Genomic DNA, 19495 nt, shown 5'->3' with positions numbered 1-19495 from the left:
TGTACCTGGATATCTGTTTCCTTCTCTATGTTTGAGAATTTCTCAGCCTCTTCAGCAAGTGGTGTTGGAAAAGCTGGACAGCTACATGTAAATTAATGAAATTAGAACACTACCTCACACCATATTCAAAAATAAACCCATAAAGACCTAAACGTAAGACATGACACCATAAAACTTCTAGAACAGTACACAGGCAAAACATTCTCAAACATAAATTGTACTAATGTTTTCTTAGATCAGTCTCCCAAGGCAAAAGAAATAAAAGCAAAAATAAACAAATGGGACCTAATCAAACTTAAAAGCTTTTGCATAGCAAAGGAAACCATAAACAAGATGAAAAGACAACCTAGGGAATCAGAGGAAATATTTGCAATTGATGTGACCAACAAGGGTTAATATCCAAAATATACAAATAGCTCATAAAATTCAGTATCAGAAAAACAAACTCAAAAAATGGGCAGAAGACCTAAACAGACATGTCTCCAAAGTAGACGTACAGATGGCCAATGGGCACATGAAAAGATGCTCAATATTGCTAAGTATTAGAGAAATGCAAATCAAAATCACAACAAGGTACCGGTCAAAATGGCTACTATCAAAAAGTCTACAAGTAATAAATACTGGAGAGGAGGTGGAGAAAAGAGAACACTTGTACATTGTTGGTGGGACTGTAAATTGGTGCAACCATTATGGAAAACACTATTACATGATCCAGCAATTCCGCTCCTGGGTATATATCCAGAAAAAAATGAAAACACTACTTTGAAAAGATACATGCACCCTAATGTTCACAGCAGCACTATTTACAATAGTCAAGACATGGAAAAAACACAAGTGCCCATCAACAGATGACTGGTTTAAGAAGATGTGATGTATATGTATATATTATATATATATATGTATACATACATACATATATACACATACACAATGGAATATTACTCAGCCATAAAAAAGAATGAAATATTGCCATTTGCAGCAACATGGATTGATCCAGAGAATATCATACTAAATAAGTCAGAAAGAGAAAAACAAATATTATATGCTATCACTCTATGTGGAATATAAAAAATAATATAAATGAATCCATATACAAATCAGAAACAGACTCACAGACATAGAAAACAAACTTCTGGTTACCAAATAGAAATGGGAGGGAAGGGAGGAATAAACTAGGAGTATGGGATTAACATACACACACTACTATACATAAAATAGATAAGCAACAAGGATTTACTTTATAGCACAGGGAACTATATTCAATATCTTGTAATAACCTATAATGGAAAATAATCTGAAAAAAATATATATAATTGAATCACTTTGCTATATATGTAAAACTAATACAATATTGTAAATCAACTATATTTCAATTAAAAAAAGAAACCTAGTTCAGACTAGGCACTAGAGAGAAAAGAAACCTTTAAACACTTAAGGAGTTTATACATGCCAAGGTTAAGAGTGGGAAAGATGGCACTTCCCTGGTGGTGCAGTGGTTAAGAATCCTTCTGCCAATGCAGGGGCCATGGGTTTGAGCCCTGGTCCAGGAAGATCCCACATGCCACAGAGCAACTAAGCCCGTGTGCCACAACTACGGAGCCTGTGCTCTAGAGTCTGCGAGCCACAGCTACTGAGCCCACGTGCCACGATTACTGAAGCCTGCATGCCTAGAGCTCATGCTCTGCAACAAGAGAAGCCACTGCAATGAGAAGCCCATGCACTGCAACGAAGAGTAGTCCCCACTTGCCACAACTAGAGAAAGCCCAAGTGCAACAATGTAGACCTGACACAGCCAAAAAAAGAGAGTGGAAAAGATATACAAGAAAATAATCACCACATGATAATCAACCAACAAAAGGATAACTTTGAAGGAAAGCGTCTAACCCCCAGGAACAGATCAAGTCAATTTTACAGCAATCTGTACTTTCCTAGGTTAACTTCTAGCTCAGTTTGTGATTATTTAATTATCCTCTCTCCTACTAGACTGTAAGCTCTATGGGAATAGCATCTATGTCTAGTTTTGATTATCATTCTTTTCCAGAGACCGTTAGTACAGTGCTTGGCACATAGTAGGTGCTCAATAAATGTTAGATGAATGTTATAAGGCAGAAAAAATGGAAAGCAAAATATAATTAATTTAGGGTCAACTGACAGAAACATCAGGTAGCCCCAAAAAGTGTTTGGTGACAAAGAGAAACAAATCTCAGTAAATGGAACAATTTGCTCCACAATAGTTCACAAACATAAAATCTATACATAAACTATTAAGAGATGATTGATAATTAGACAAATCTCATGAGGAAACACATAAAAAACATATTTAAGTAGCTTAATTTCATTTATAAGAGAGGCTGACATAACACCATTTTTTGGTTGTTTTTATTTTTACCTTAACAAAACAAAGCTTTTTTTTTCAATCATATAATATTCATTCTTGAAACAGGGGAGAGGTTCTGCTCCATATAATCCTTACTCAAGGACCAGGGTTCATCACCTAGAACGTCAGAATCATAGTGGCAGGAGGAAGATGGAAAAAGAGAATCATGAACCTGTTCTAAAGCCCTTCTACCCACATGCCACTTCTGATTACGTTTCATTGGTTAAAGAAACTCATGTGATCATCTAACTGCAAAGGGTCAGAGAAGTGTATTCCTGCTGATTAGCCAAAAGGAGAACTGGAAATAATTAATGAGCAGCGATCATAACATCATTTTTAATGTTACTTTTACTTTTTACCCTACAGTTTCTTCTAAGCAAAGAATTACTGAAAGAAATATTGCTCAAATCTCAATTCTAACATATAAAGAAAAAATATGCTTAAAAGATTTTTTGCATATGAACTATCCTTATATAATCTTTTTTTGTTGTTATTTCTGTCCCATTCATTCAAACAGAGAAAGAGAAAATATTAACTCATGGAATCTAGTTTGCTAACACTCCAAGCATCCATCTTAATCACTTTCTCAAATCATTAATTGGGGCTCCAGGTTAATATGCTAGAAAATGGGCAGGTTCAAAGGGACAACCAGCAGAGAAAAGGAAGAAGAGGTGGTTCTGAGAGCTAATCCTAAAAAAGTCTGAAGTTTCTTGTAAAAGGAATCCATTCACATTTGCCACTCATTGCCAATATTTCTTTTGGAAGTTTTTTTATTCCTTTTAGCACTGCACTCAATATTTACTTTAACCTGATTATTTGAGGATGCAAGTTTTGTCTGATTGTGCCCAAGGCCACACTATTAGTTTTGGTTGGCTCATCACCACTCCATTCATTTAACATGTGGCATGAACACCATTATATACAAAGCATAATAGGGATATAAAGATGACAGTATCTTAACTTTATCTTATACTACTCCACACCAGAAACATGGGGAAAGCTTCCTAAAGAAATGGCTTTTAGCCATATTCAAAAAACAGACATGATCTGGACACATTAAGATTAGGAAAGGGCATCAATGAAGACTGTACATACAAACCAAGAAAACTTCTAGTATTAAGAATTCTAGAGCATTGGGCATGAAAAGAAGTATAGTGAGAGGTAATTCAAGAAAGGTAAGCTGAGGCAAGATTATTAAGGGTCTTAAAAATTATGCTACAGAGTAGGAAATTTATTCTGTGAAAACCACTCAAGGCTTTGAGTATGGAAGAGATGATGACTGTACCTTAGAAAGATAATTCTGCAAGAGTATGTAGCCTTAATTAAAAAGAACTGAAAATAAGTGATAAAATGTCTTACACAAGGCTACTGTAATTATCCAGGGAAGAAGTAATGAAAGCCCAAATTAAACTGAAAAGAATTGGTAAGATTGGTCACTGCCTGAACTTGGAGGATAAGGAGAAGTAGAAAAGATGACTGTAAAGTTTTAAGTCTCCGTAACTGGGAAAATGGTAATGCTGCTAATAAAAATAGATAAAAGAGGAGGAGGAGCAGGTCCAGAAAGGAAGGTAAGTTTGGTCTTGAACATATTTATTCTTGTTGGCCAGATAGACCTAGTATATGTTTGGTTTAGAGTTGGAAGTGTGAGTGTGAAGTAATTTTCTGGAATAGAATTAACTATTGATCAAAGATACAAATATTTTTATGAGTCTGTTGTCCAAAACAAAAAAAGCCACTGGCAGTAAATGAACATATTCAGCAATTATTTAAAAACAATTAAATTATATTACCTTTAGGAAGAAAAGTATTTTTACATTTGATTTTTTTATATAAGAAATAAAATATGTATGTAAATATGAAAAAACCCTGTCATTCTCTTTTGTAAAAACAATGGACAAATGATCTCTCCTAAAAAGAACAGATACTATGAATTATATTAAGGATTAAATTTTAAGAAATTTACCAAAAAAACAAAAACAACAACAACAAAACACAAAAGGTTTCTAATCAAGTTCCCTCTTACTGAATTTGTGTTAGCTCCACAAAAAATATACATGTCTAAAATGCCTGATTACCTGCACATGTATGACTTAAGGTGACCAGAAACAAGAGAAGTTGACCTTACGATAACCAAGATTGCTACACACAAAAAAATGACAGCTCCTTACCTTTACTGATAGGTCACAATGCTTAAATACAGGTGACTTCTATTTACTCTATTGAAATATTTATACCCTTCAAAATCACTCCCTCTTTGTTTTTTGACCCACCTCCTAGAATAACAAAACTAAAAGCAAAAATAAACAAATGGGACCTAATGAAACTTAAAAGCTTTTGCACAGCAAAGAAAACCATAAACGAGACGAAAAGACAACCCTCAGAAGGGGAGAAAATATTTGCAAATGAAGCAACTGACAATGGATTAATCTCAAAAAATATACAAAGAGCTCATGCAGCTCAATATCAAAAAAACAATAAATGCTGGAGAAGGTATGGAGAAAAGGGAACCCCTTGCACTGTTGGTGGGAATGTAAATTGATACAGCCACAATGGAGAACAGTATGGAGGTTCCTTAAAAAGCTAAAAATAGAGCTACCATATGATCCAGCAATCTCACTCCTGGACATATATCTGGAGAAAACTATAACTCGAAAAGACACATGCACCCCAATGTTCACTGCAGCATTATTTACAATAGCCAGGACATGGAAGCAACCTAAATGTCCATTGACAGACGAATGGATAAAGAAGATGCGGTATATATATACAATGGAATATACTCAGCCATAAAAAAGGAACGAAATTGAGTTATCTGCAGTGAGGTGGATGGACCTAGAGTCTGTCATACAGAGTGAAGTAAGTCAGAAAGAGAAAAACAAATACCATATATTAATGCATATATGTGGAATCTAGAAAAATGGTACATATTAACCTATTTGCAAGGCAGGAATAGACACACAGACGTACAGAATGGACGTGTGGACATGGGGGAAGGAGGAAGGGGTGGTGGGATGAATTGGGAGATTGGGATTGACATATATACACTACCATGTGTAAAACAGATAGCTAGTGGGAACCTGCTGTATAACACAGGGAGCTCAGCTTGGTGCTCTGTGGCGACCTAGATGGGTGGGAGGGAGGTCCAAGAGGAAGGGGATATATGTATACATACAGCTGATTCACTTCATTGTACAGCAGAAACTAACACAACATTGTAAAGCAACTATACCCCAATAGTAAAAAACAACAACAACAACAAAACAAAATCACTTCCTCTTTACCCTGAGGAAAAAAATTTAAATGCAGCTGAAATAGGATCTCTGAAAAAAACAGAGCAGTCACAGAAGTGCTGCTTGCTACTAAGTTTAAAAAAAAAAAAAAAAGGAATGTAAATTATTAACAATGGTTAGTGATAACAAGGAAGCTTCCCAGGTTCTACCACAGGGAAATTATATTCCTGTTTCCACAGTTTTACTCCATAGTTACAACCTAAGTAGGCACCTAGGAGTCTTTTGTTCACATGATTTCTCCGTTGCATTTTAATGGTAAAATGTCTGTATGTGTGTGTATGCGTGTGTGTATCCTGGGGCTAAAGGTCAGCAGGGAAACCCTAGTTTTAACCTCTTGGGTAACAGCTTCCCTGCATTGGCTCCTCAGACAAAACCATAAATTAATATGTGAACCTATGTGTTCTCCTATTTGGCAAAATTATTCAAACAACAACACAGCAGCAGAAGGGTAAGAAGAAAAATCTCAAAACTGAGACCTCAGTTAGTTTTTCTTTATTGGCATGCTTACAGAGAGACACTGAATCTTAAAAATGAACTTATGAAATTTACTAACCTTTTGTATGCTTATAATGTCTTGGGTGTTCCTTATTTTGTATTTTTAAAACACTAGGTGAAATGTCATGTGGCCTATCATCTTCAAAATCACCACATCCAAACCCATAGTTCACACGTTGACCAATTATGCTTACATTGGATGTTGTAATCCCTATAAAATAAATAAAATACATAAAAATATTTATTTGAATGATGTAATACCATAGGTACATAGCTCTTCTCTAAATCTATCTTGGCTTCTAAACCTTTAAAAAGGTTCAATAACATAATATTAAAAATTATAACATTACAGTAATTTTTTAAAGTTTTATCTTATTTAAAATTTTTATAATACTTTTTACCTTACTAGCAGATCAGAATATTTATTATAAGCCATACTATCACATTTTATAAAAGAGGCTTTAAAATTACAATGAAATACAAAATTCAATGTTTGAAAGAGATAATCAAATATATATATTTTAAAAACATGACAGGCATTTAATGTTTAAATGACACTTTACAGCAAAACAGAATTTTTTTAAATCTAGAATTTTTGAACTGCTTCCTGAGAGAGGCCTATATTCTCCATTTCTCTCTTTTCTCCCACTCTCATGGTCTGGATTGTGAGGCAATAAACTATATAGGAAAGGAGCTCAGAATCTGGAATTATGCTTCCTGGCTTTAAATCATAGCACTGCCACTTAAATTGCTGACAGAAGCTGGTCAAGACACTTAAGCTTATTTGTAAAATGGGGATAATAGTAGTAGCTCTTCCAGAACCTCTGTGAGGATTGAATGAAGAAAATGTAAAGGGGTTATTAGTACAGGGACTAGTGTACCATAAATATACAAATGTTATATTCCTAGTTAAAAACAAATCAAACCCTAATGTAGGCCTCCTTTTAATAAATATCTAAAATTTTAATCTACATTTGAATGTTTAAACTGAACACCCTATACTAATACTTTGCAGCTGTTAAAACCACAAAACTACTAAATGGAAAATCCTAGGCAATATATATTTAAGTCACCATCCATTTTTATGTATAGCTGCCATGTAAACCATTAAGTAATAACAATAAAATATAATTTGTTTTTAATACTGTTGAGGGTATTTTAATAAAAACAGGACAGCAGGGAGAGGAGGTGGCTGGTGGCCGCTGGGCTAGAGAGTACTGCAGAGTATAGGGCACTAAGTCAGATTCATTGAGAAAGATTTAAAAAATATCTGCTATTAAATGATAGAGACCTTCTGGGTGTAACATGGATATCTTTCTAAATTCTTCTTAATTTTGATAGTTAATTCATAAAGTAAGCCTCATAAAGATATTGGCTTTGGATGGAAATGCTTTCTACTAATAGTTGATACTAACGTAAAGCTACAGGAAAAAAGTTTGCTAAAACAACATTCAGGAAATTCAGCACAATGTGCTATAGTAGGTAGTAGTGGAATCTATGTGGAAATCTGGAAATGCTGATGTGAAGACAGAATGAATTTATAATTTTTACGTAATTATGTTTAGGTAGTCCTTATTCTGAGCATTACCATTTTTATGTTTCACCAATTAAACAATAAACTTGTAGAAATCACTTGCTTACTGAAAACAAAACAAACCCTATCCCAAAGAAACAAAAAATGTAAACCCAAATTTATAAAATCCTAAACCATTAGCAACTTAACATTTTGGAAGCATATTAAATTTAACCAAGAATATCTTACAGTAAATACAATAATAGTGTTTCTAAAACTTGATCCTAGAAATACCTAACTTATTTGTTAAAAATGCAGATTTCTAACTCTGAAGATTGATTCAGTAGGTATAAGGTGAGGCCCCAAAACCTGTATGTTATATGCATTCCTAGTGATTCCTAGGATTAGGCAAGTTTGAGAAACACTGACTATTAAACAAGTTTGGGAAACATTGAACATCGCATACAGAAGCGTGTATTACTGTAAGACCTATCACTCCACTAAAATTTAAATGACTCACAAGGTCATACAACTAGGGTCAGAGGGAAACTCAAATCTCGGTTTTCTAAATCTACCCTTCTCTAATTCCAAGAATATTCTTACAAAAGAGGGTTCCATTTTTATAAACTAGATATAACCTGGCAACAAAGTGTCTCTTCAAACTTATATAATTATTTGTAAAGTAATAAATAATTTATTAGGATAATCAGCCTTAAAAAAGAATTAAAGAATAAGTTTATGTATTATATTTCTTTGGGTCTTCCCTTTTAGGAGAACAAATACTTACCAAGTGCCCACTATGTACTAGGTGCTTTATATATGTTATATACTTAGATCTTCACTACCCTTCTCAAGGTTTACATCATCAGATGAGGGAACTAGTTTCAAAGCAATTAACTTTCACAGAGCAAGAATATGATTATTAAAATATCAAACTGGGATTCCAGCTAGAGTCTTTCAGACTCCAAAGCACATATACATTGCCTTCCTGTGCCTACTAGAATAACTATCTCTTAGTCTAACACACAAGCTTTGTGGAAGCCAGTATACCAGACACACATAGCTGAGTTGGGCTTTTATAATTATGACAGGCACTTGTTGGCAATCAGGGGTAAATAATCTCTGGGGATCAAGAATCTGAGAGTCCAAAAAAGTAAAACACTTTTTACTTATATAGTGCAATACCACTATAAAAATGTCAGTGCAAAATGTAATGATATTACAAAAGAGGTAATATCAATTTTATTTGTGAATTGGGAAGGCCTCCCAGAGAAAGCAACTGAGTTGTTTTCACAGCTGAATGGGGTGTGGTGTGGATTTGAGTTCATCCAGAAGAAACAGTACGTGCAACTGCAAAGAGATAGAAATGGTACTGAAGGTGGTTTGATTTAAATGGATCACAACATACAAAGCAGGAAATGAAAATGAAGCTGGAGATGTCTGCACGGCTCTGATCAAAGAAGAATGCTCTGAATAAATTTAGGCTAGGCAATATAGTCAGTTTTGCATTATGGGAAAGGGATTGTAAGTGGACGAGACTGAAGCTGGAGAGAAATGTTAGGCGGCTAAGTAAAAAATGAGTAAGAGTGATAGTGGGAATTACAAAGGGATGAAATTAAGATATATTTAGGAGGAAGAAATTTAAAATCTTAGCAAACAGTTAGATACACACACAGCTTTCTAAGAAAGTAATTATAAGGTAAACTTTAAGGTTGTTAGGACTTTCACACTGAGATCATGCGAAAATAAATATCATATCCCAACTTGCTACAATTAATTCATAATTCAATAGTTTTACAAATCATAAAGAAGAACATACAGTTCCCATCCTAAATTGATCAGAATTCAAATATTTTTCTAATTTATTACTAATACCTGAATCTATTTTCTAAGAACTGCTGTTATAAATTAGTGATTTCCAGGTTAGTTTACAAAATGCTTAACACAAGATATTTACACTAGCTAAATATTATTTTTAAAAGAAATTGTCTTTTGTGGCCCCCGGTGGTTTCTAAACTATTCTGCACCTAGAGAGTTCTCAAAAACTTTGATGGCCAGGTCACATTCTGTATCAATTAAATCAAAATGTCCTGGTGTAGGAGCCAGACTGGGTAACTTATGGGTTTAAAGGGGTATCAATTATTCAGGTAAGTATTTTTTCTTCCAAGAATAGTAAGTATTCTTGCCAAAATGGCCTTTTAAGGAGTTAAGAAGATGGTTAGTCTTAATTAGTAATTACAAAAATTCTAAATCTAAAATACATTTGCCATCATTTTTTAATCATTTAAAAATCATACTTTCTATAAAACATATTTATAAAACAGTCATAGAATACCTGCACTGGGGCTTTGTTCAGCTACCTGAGAGCTCTTATTCTTTGCAGAAGAAAGTTTTGTTAGACAAGGTTTTGATCCAAATGTTGGAAATATGTCTGACCTACAATGAAACAAAGTAATTTCAATAAACATTGAAGATCTAGAGCTATTCAGCATTCTTATATCAAACATTCTCTATACTTTTATTAACTCACTAAACTTTGATAGTGAGGCAGCAACAAGTATGATAAACTATGGCTAAGAATATTTCTTATTGGTATTCCTATTTCACCTTTTGAACTTCCAACCTTTTCAACATATGGTCAATCCTTAATTATTCATGAGAGGATTACCAAAGGAAATGAAGACACTACAATTTGTGCTGTTTAATCTTCCTTTGGGTAAGGGGAAAAAAAAAAAAACCTGACCCAAAGACAGTCCATTCCAGAACTAAGCCAAATGATTCTAATCATCTAGTATATTATCTACCTTCATATATAATATAAAAATAGGGACTTAATAATATTATAAGAGATCAGCAACAAGTGAGTTTTAGCAAATGCCGCTTTCTTCATGGACTATTTTTTGCTATACTTTCTTGACTTTATAAAGGCCTACAGGCCTTATTTCACAAAGAAAGTAAACTGAAGAATATTAAGTCTGTACATAAAGGGAACTGTTTAAAATCAGTAAGAGCTAAAATGCCAATAAGTCAGTGATGGATATTATCAAGAAGAGATTTTACAAAGGAGTACAATTCTTAGTAGTTGGGTAGGCATATTTGTTAATTGACCTAGTGAGAAATCAATGTTAAATATTTTAAAAGAGTAATTTCTCTAGACTAGATGACTGTCAATTTACATTTATATTGAGTGTATTTGACTTAGATGAAAGAAAATACTTCAGTCTCTAGAAAAGTGGTTCTCAATAATTTTTCCTTCCCAACCCACGTAAGGATGAAAGCCCTGCAGAAGTAGTAGTGACTTTCTTTGGACATGATTCTTAAGGCAGGATGTAAGCTGGTTGAGAATAATTGCTCTTAAACTAATAAAATAAAATGTGGAAATAGTAAATTCATTAAAGATAATTCAGTCCATAAATGAGGGTATACTGAATTCCTTTCTCACGGAGTTTAATATCTGAAGAGAATAACTCTATGAAACAATATTGCGAATAGTGAATTCTAAATGTTATATCAACAATATAAAATGAACTTTTCTTCCCAATTGCATTCCAGATTACTTACAGAACCTTGAAACTGTAAGAGTATGTAACATAGAATTTCACATTCATGTAAGATAAAGGAAAAACTTTAGGTCTAAGAGATAAATGTATATATTTTAAATGTCTGGTAACTTAATGTAAACATAATTACTTCATCAGCCCACATAGCCATTCCAAATTCATTTTGTAAATATATTGCATTATTCTACACAGGTAATTACAACAAAGGAATTTCCAGTAATAAAATATTTCCAACTGCAAAATAAGCTGCTGTTTCAGCTAAAAAATGTGGGGAAGGAAATCATGGAATGAGACAAACCTCTCACAATGGGACACAAAAATTTAGTTTAATTCTATGAACTGCTGAAATAAAACGCCCTTCTACATTAATGTTCAACAGAACATCATCTCTCCTTGGATTATGTAATCTCTACCTATTAGAGGTTCTAGTTCACTTAAGTAAAAATAATTTAAATTTGATTTTAAATATTTACCTCTATATGTAAACATGGTATGGATAAAATCAAAGGAAAATGAAATTAAACAGACTGACAACACCAAAGGTTAATAAGGATGTAAAACAACTGGAACTCTCATACATTGCTGACAGGAGTATAAAATTGCACAAGCATCTTAGAAAACAGCTTAGCACTTATTTAAAAAGTTAAATGTCCATCTACCCAAGACCTAGTAATTCTACTCCTAGGTTTCTGTCTAAAATAAAGAGGAATACACCTGAAACACAACACTGCAAATCAACTATAGTCCAATATAAAATAAAAAATAAAATTTAAAAATAAAATAAAATACAATAAAGAGGGAAAGGATTCCCCAAAATTCTAGAATAGGGTCACAGAGATTTTCAGAAATCAAGGTAGGATCACTGTTTAAGATTTAAAGGTTATTGAGGGGACTTCCCTGGTGGCGCAGTGGTTGAGAGTCCACCTGCCGATGAGGGGGACGGGTTCGTGCCCCAGTCCGGGAAGATCCCACATGCCGCGGAGCAGCTAGGCCCGTGAGCCATGGCCGCTGAGCCTGCGCGTCCGGAGCTGTGCTCCGCAGCGGGAGAGGCCACAACAGTGAGAGGCCCGCGTACCGCAAAAAAAAAAGGGTTATTGAGGTAATCTGGAAAAGTTCGTCCAATTGCTATGCTGTCAGTATGGGGTGACCAGGACTCTAATTCTAGCACTGCTGCGGTAAGGAAACTCCTGAGAGGGCTGCAAAAGCTACTGCATGGAGTCCTAAACTCGCACAAGATAATGGAATAACAAAATATAAGAAATAGTTGGGTAATGGCTGGGTGGAATTTATCCATCGATTAGAGGAAACTGGTGCTGAGTTTTAAACGAAAATCATTAAACGAAAACAGTAATATCAGCTATTGGTCAATCGTCAGAGTCAATGATACAGAAAAGAGCTAAAGGACAAGGAATATTAGAATAAATCTTAGGCATAAAAATAAGTGGGGCTTTGGGACTAGGATTTATATTAATTTAGTTGGGGTTGTGCTCTGTCTCTCCACAACCACCCCAAACCAAAGCCAACCAAGGTAATATCTGTAAATTTTCTGTTGTCTTTTAAATGTATTTCAACGTTTCAAAAACTAGAAAATGGTCTTAAAGTTTTTTTTTTAAATATGATATTAGAGCTTCAGACTACAAATTACAGATCAGAATTCATCTAACATATCAAAAAATAAAGTACATTATTCTCTTCCCCTGGGGAGTTGTCGACAGAGAAGAAGTCAAAGATTCTTGGCTGTAAACTCCACTTTCACTGTAAGAGCTGATGTTTGGAGAGGAAGATCGAGATGCAGAGTCCACAGTCAAATCGAGCTTAATTGCAGAATCAGGGCTTTCAAGATCAGAAGTACTGCCACTCAGTTTTGCTCTTTTCTTAGCTGCACTATTACGAAGGGACCTAAGAGAGCTCTGCATCTAAAAAAAATTAAAACAATTAACTTTACAAAATAATTATATAAGTAAAAGTTATCCTTAAATTTCAAACTCCAATAACTATACCTAGCTAGCCACTCTTCAATCCAATACTAACAAGATGGATGTTAACATATCTGTACATAGTATAAATACAGATTTCATCACTCAGGTATTTATTTATAAACAACTTCCTAGATTATAAGTTCCTTAAGAGGAAGGATCTCAAGATATTATTCACCATGGTACTTCCAGCACTGGGTACAACGACTAATATATTGTAAAAATTCATTCATAGGTGAATCATTGAATCAGATAGTAGCACAGTTAAAGTCACAGAGGTCCATTTAACCTTAGGTCAATAGTGTGCTGATGTGGCTATTTAGAAGTTCTATGAGAAGGTCAGCAAAAAGTAATCAGCTTTCTAAATTTGAAGTTTACATCAAGCTTGCCAGTGTTAGAGTTCAGAGAATAACAGATCATTGTATGTAACTTCTGAAGACAAGTATCTATAAAAATGCAGAGGAGAAATCTTTATCACATATATATTAAGTTTGGGAATAGAGCCTTGAACAAATTAAGGAACTCAGAAATATACATAAGCTGTGTTTTGCTTATATTTTGATTATAACAATTAATAGTTGATTTGATAGTACAGCCACTTCCCTAGTAAATCCTTGGAAGGTTGAATATCTAAAAACATTAGTATCCACCTATATTTACTAATAATTATAAAAAAGAAATTACCCTTTCAATTACCCACTAAAAGGACTATTTTTAAGTTATCATAAAAGACAATATGTAGGATCAGATGAAATTTATGAGTTACACAGGAAAATGCCTCTTCTGTAAGTTTGTTTCCTGTAAATAAATTCCCTTCATAGTACCACTGGACTATAACTGGAAAAACAAAAGCAAAAAGAAAAAAACAAGAAAAGATTTTACAAGCAATTAGAAGTTGGAATGACTAATTAATTCATTAAGAACCAATTTTGATTCTTTATAAGTTAGTTTTACACATGCTTAATGTTAAAGAAATGCTTTTTAAATGAATATGCATTAATTTTTTTTGAACAAACTATCAGTACATGATGCCTTACGTCTTAAAAACAGGCTAAAATAAGACCACAAAATATCATCACTGGGTGTTTCAGTTTACATATTTAATGTAAAACACTTTTCAAACTGACATCAGGCAAACTGAAATGATAAAAAGGAAGCATCTGTGGAAATACTGCTCTGAATCCAAAGTAACATAGCAGCCACATCCCTTCTCTGGCATAATTAATATGTAGAGTTATCATATTGGCAATACATTTTTATAGTATAAATGGAGTGATCTAGGATTCAAAGATAAAAATACAATATAATGTCAATTTCATAAACTTGCACATATGCACAAGGGACATGCTCAAGAATGTTTACTGCAGCATAGTTTGCAATAGCAAAAGACTAGAAATAAGCCAAAATCAATTATATGAGTACATTATAAATATATCAAAATACTACTATAGCAATATAAAAAGTACATAAAACACAAACTAATGGTAACAGTGGTGCCTCAGTGAAGAGGAAAGAGAAACTGGATTGGGGAGGGAACTATGTTATGTTTCATTTATTTAAAAAGTAGGAAACAAAAACGACAAATTGTTCATTTGGTAGGGGTTAGTGCATGGGTATATTGCTATATTATCTGTACTTTTAATTTGAAAAGGAATAATATATGCACAGATTACTGGAAGGAAAGACATTAGAGTGACAGTGATAAATTATTCTGGGTAGTGGAATTTGGTGTGATGAATTTTCTTCTTAATACTTCACTATAGTTTCCATGTCTTCTATTGTGAACATAAAATATTTTTACAAATAAGACACCATGTTATGGGATAAAAAGTACTTGATTTTTCCTTAAATAACAACTATTATTTATAGACAATTACAAGCATTTAAAAATTACTGAAAATATTTGGTTCTAACCTCTTCTTGATCCAAATCTTTATCCCTGATATTTAATTCTGAAAGATCAATTGTAAGACTATCTTTTTCACTCTTCCAAATGTCATCTGGCTCTTTCTTTTTGGGTCCCACTGTACTTAAATCAGCTTTATCAGGCAAAAGGCTGATGCCCCGTGGTATGGGAGGTACAGGCTTGGTCCCATTTAAGCCTCGTCGGGAAGATGGTGATCTCACCAAAGCAGGTGTAAGTTGAACTGGAGAAGGTTTCTCTTGAGAATTTTCTCCTGCATGAAAAAGACATATTTTATTCTTTTTTTTTTTCAACTTCAAGTTGAAAAACAGTTATCGATAGCGTTAAAATCACAAGTGTTTAGAATTAGGTGTTTTTAAATTAAAAAGCACATTATATTTTACTAGAAATAAAGATTGCTACTTGAGATAAAAATATCAGTGTCCCCTAAAAAGTATACAAAAATGGACCACCCAAAATCCTTTCATATCAAATAAAAATATTATATACCAAGTGAATCTTTTTTTTTTTTCGGCTGTGCCGCATGGCTTGTGACATCTTAATTCCCTGACCAAGGATTGCACCCGCGCCCTTGGCAGTGAAAGCATGGAGTCCTAACCACTGGACCGCCACGGAATTCCGTGAAATTTCTTCATACACATCATCATGATTAATACTTGTAAAGTCCGTAATAAGCTAGAAGGGTTAATTATCTGGCTTGATATAACTATGTAAGCAACACTTGAATGACTACTATGTGCAAAGCAGTAATACTGGGCACTAGGGAGAACAAGTTGAATAATGTCTCAGCTTTCAATACAATATCTGATTTTGGAGGAAAGACAAATACAGAAATAAATTAAAGAAGAGAATGAACACTCAGTGCTAAGAGAAAGTAATAAAATCAGCTGACTATGCAATAAATTGACCTTATGGTTATAAACTGGAACATCTGTGTTGTAGGGTAGTTTAAAGGTGAAATATCTGATCTCAGGGGCTAGGGATAGGAAAGCATTTGGGACATGGGGCTTGCCTTTAAAAGACTTCTTATTTTGAGACTGAATCTGTCTTAAGTAAGCTAACATGCTAATTTTATAATTTTGGACTGGGCTATTGTTAAGAAAAGAATATTTTAGTTAATAACAAGTAGTAGAAAAACCATCAAAATAATTTTAACAGAGAGTAAATAGTCAATAAATGTCGAATAAATACTAGACATTATAGTAAATATATGAATTATATTTTATATTTGTAAAGCTAAAACTTGTTAGTAGGATCTCAGGCTGTTCATGTTCATATACCTTATAAAGCATTATTATTTGTTTAGTTCCGAAAAAGGATTCTGAAGTGCCAATATAAGAAAAAAAAAGAAATGAGAATTTCAATTGAATTTTATATTACACATTTGATCTATTTAACTTTGTTAAATATTTTCTTAAATATTTACTAATTCAGAGAAATAAAACACAATTTACCAGCTTTTAAAGATCTAACAACCCGAACTTCAAAGTAATTATTCGAACATACAAATAAATTTGAACAAAGTATTAATTTTTACCATCATGTATACCTGTAGGATCAGATGACTTTTGGCTGACAAGCTTTTTCTGTGGACTTGGCTTTGAAACTCCTTCAAAGCTTCTAAGAGGCCAGGAATTTGAGAAATTAACAGAATTATCTTGGGACTTCTTTGGAGATACAGTAAGAGATGTGTGCTTTGGACTAGTTCGAGGTGATGAGAGAGGATAGGATGGAAGAATGAAGCCTCCTGAACTTGGATTTGGACCAGAGTATGATGAAGTCCGTTCTGTCTGACTACCAAATGTTTGCTGTGTCTTACTGCCAAAATTTAGGCTAGCATAAACTGTAATAAAACAAAAGAGAATGTAATTTATTTATACACATCTTCTAAGAGTTTTAAGTTTTTTTGCTTTTCACATTCAGGTTTTTAATCCCATCTGGCATTTATATTTTTGTATGATGTGAGGTAAAGACCTAATTTAACTTTCTGCTATAGAGATAGTCCAGTTTCCCCAGTGCCACTTTTTGAGCCACACATTCTCTTTCATCTATAAATCTCCCATATGTATATTTAGGTCTATTCTTAGGTGCTTCTTATTGGTTGCCTTAGTCTTTTTGTCTGTTCTTGCACTAGCACCACAATGTTTTATTTATCATCACACTAATAGGATGAGTCTCCTTCCATTTTTTTCCCAGTTTTATTGAGAGATGGTTGACATACATTACTGTGTAACTTTCAGGCACACACCATGATGGTTTGATATATATATATATATATATATATATATATATACACACACACATTGTAAAATGATTATCAAAATAGGTTCAGCGAACATCTACCTTCTGACATGGATACAATAAAAAGAAAAGAAAAAAGGAAAAAAAATTTTTCTCTTTATGATGAGAACACTTAGGATTTATTCTCGTAACAACTTTTCTGTATGCCACACAGCAGTGTTAACTATAGTAATCATGTTGTCTCCTTCCATTTTGATCTTCTTTAGAATTATCTAGGCCATTCTTGGTCCTCCATTCTTTCATATGAATTTCAGGATTAGCCTGTCAGGTTCCATAAAAGATCCTGTTGAGATTTTGACAGAAATGACACTGAATCTCCTTGTTTAAAAATATAGGATCTCTTTTAATTTATTCAGGCCTTCTTTCACGTCTCTCAAAAAAGTAACTTAGTTTTCATAATAAATGGTATGCAAATCTTCTGTTAGATTTCCAGATACTTACACATTTTGTTGATACTATAATTTTTCTTAAAAACTACATTTTCTGAATGTTGCTGGTGTCTGGGAGCTTTATTGACCTTTCCTTTCAGGTTTTATATTTGGCAACCTTCCTAAATTATTTATTATTTTAATAGTTTTCTGTATATCCTTTTGGATTTTCTACATAGATAATTAATCCAATAATGGTAATAATGATAATGATAAAGACTATGATGACAATAATGAGAGCTAATATTTATTGAGCTAATGTTTATGTGCCAGATGGTGTTCCAAGTACTTTATATGTATTAACTAATTTAATCCTCACAACAATTTTGTGGGGTTGGTACTATACTTATTTTATAGATAAAAAAATGACACAGTAAATTGCTAAAAATCGCACACTAGGAAATTATAAAGCTGGGATATGAACTCAGGCACTCTGGCTCCCAAGCCTGTGCTTTTAACCACTACATTGTATCATGTTTTATCTGCTTAGAAAGGTATAATCTCCCAAGACTGAACCAGGAAGAAATAGAAAATATGAACAGACCAATTACCAGTACTGAAATTGAATCAGTAATGTTAAAACTCCCGACAAACAAAACTCTGGTACCAGATAGCTTCACAGGTGAGTTCTATCAATTCACCTATCCTCGAACTATTCCACAAAATTACAGAGGAAGGAACACTGCCAAACTCATTCTATGAGGGCAGCATCACACTGATACCAAAACCAGACAAAGATGCCACAAAACAAGAAAATTGCAGGCCAATATCACTGATGAACATAGATATAAAAATCCTCAACAAAACACTAGCAAACGAAGTCCAGCAATACATTAAAAGGATCCTACATCATGATCAAGTGGGATTTATGCCAGGGATGCAAGGATTTTTCAATATCTGCAAATCAATCAATGTGATATGTCACATTAACAAATTGAAGAATAAAAACCTTATGATCATAGCAATAGATGCAGAAACAGCTCTTGATAAAATTCAACATCCACTTATGATAAAAACCTCTCCAGAAAGTGGGCATAGAGGAAACATACCTCAACCTAATGAAGGCCACATATGACAAACCCACAGCTAACATACTCAGTGGTGAAAAGCTGAAAGCATTTCCTAAGATCAGGAACAAGACATGGATGCCCACTCTTGCCACGTTTATTCAACATAGTTTTCAAAGTCCTAGCCACAGAAGTCAGAGAATAAAAAGAAATAAAAAGAATCCAAATTGGAAAGGAAGAAGTAAAACTGTCACTGTTTGCACATGACATGATACTATACACAGAAAATCCTAGAGACACTACCAGAAAACTACTAGTGCTCATCAATGAATTCAGTAAAGTTGCAAGATACAAAATAAACAGAAATCTGTTACATTTCTATACAATAACAACAAACTATCAGGGAATTCCCTGGTGCTCCAGTGGTTAGGACTCTACGCTTTCACCGCCAAGGGCCTGGGTTCAATCCCTGGTCGGGGAAGTAAGATCCCAGGAGCCGTGTGGCACAGCCAAAAAACAAACATGAAAAAACTATCAGAAAGAGAAATTAAGGGGCTTCCCTGGTGGTGCAGTGGGTAGGAGTCCGCCTAGCAAGGTGCAGTGGGTAGGAGTCCGCCTAGCAAT

General features: G+C 33.8%; 1 protein-coding gene across 3 annotated transcripts in view; it reads right to left on the bottom strand.

Moving 5' to 3' along the window:
* Nucleotides 1-19495, bottom strand: part of TOGARAM1 (TOG array regulator of axonemal microtubules 1) — an 82096-nt gene that overhangs the window by 38357 nt on the left and 24244 nt on the right. For all 3 annotated transcript variants that reach the window (XR_007476030.1, XM_033428425.2, XM_049706883.1), the window contains exons 4-8: nt 16673-16978; nt 15126-15388; nt 12919-13151; nt 10011-10111; nt 6221-6373 (exon numbers count right to left, since the gene is read on the bottom strand). Coding sequence is in view for 2 of the 3 variants with exons in the window: in XM_033428425.2 (XP_033284316.2) it covers nt 6221-6373; nt 10011-10111; nt 12919-13151; nt 15126-15388; nt 16673-16978 (1056 nt within the window). In the remaining variant the exon portion in view is untranslated. The remainder of the gene's footprint in view (nt 1-6220; nt 6374-10010; nt 10112-12918; nt 13152-15125; nt 15389-16672; nt 16979-19495) is intronic.

This window comes from Orcinus orca, chromosome 2 (assembly GCF_937001465.1).
Source record: "Orcinus orca chromosome 2, mOrcOrc1.1, whole genome shotgun sequence".
Lineage (NCBI taxonomy): Eukaryota > Metazoa > Chordata > Mammalia > Artiodactyla > Delphinidae > Orcinus > Orcinus orca.
This window is presented reverse-complemented; position numbering and strand designations above follow the sequence as displayed.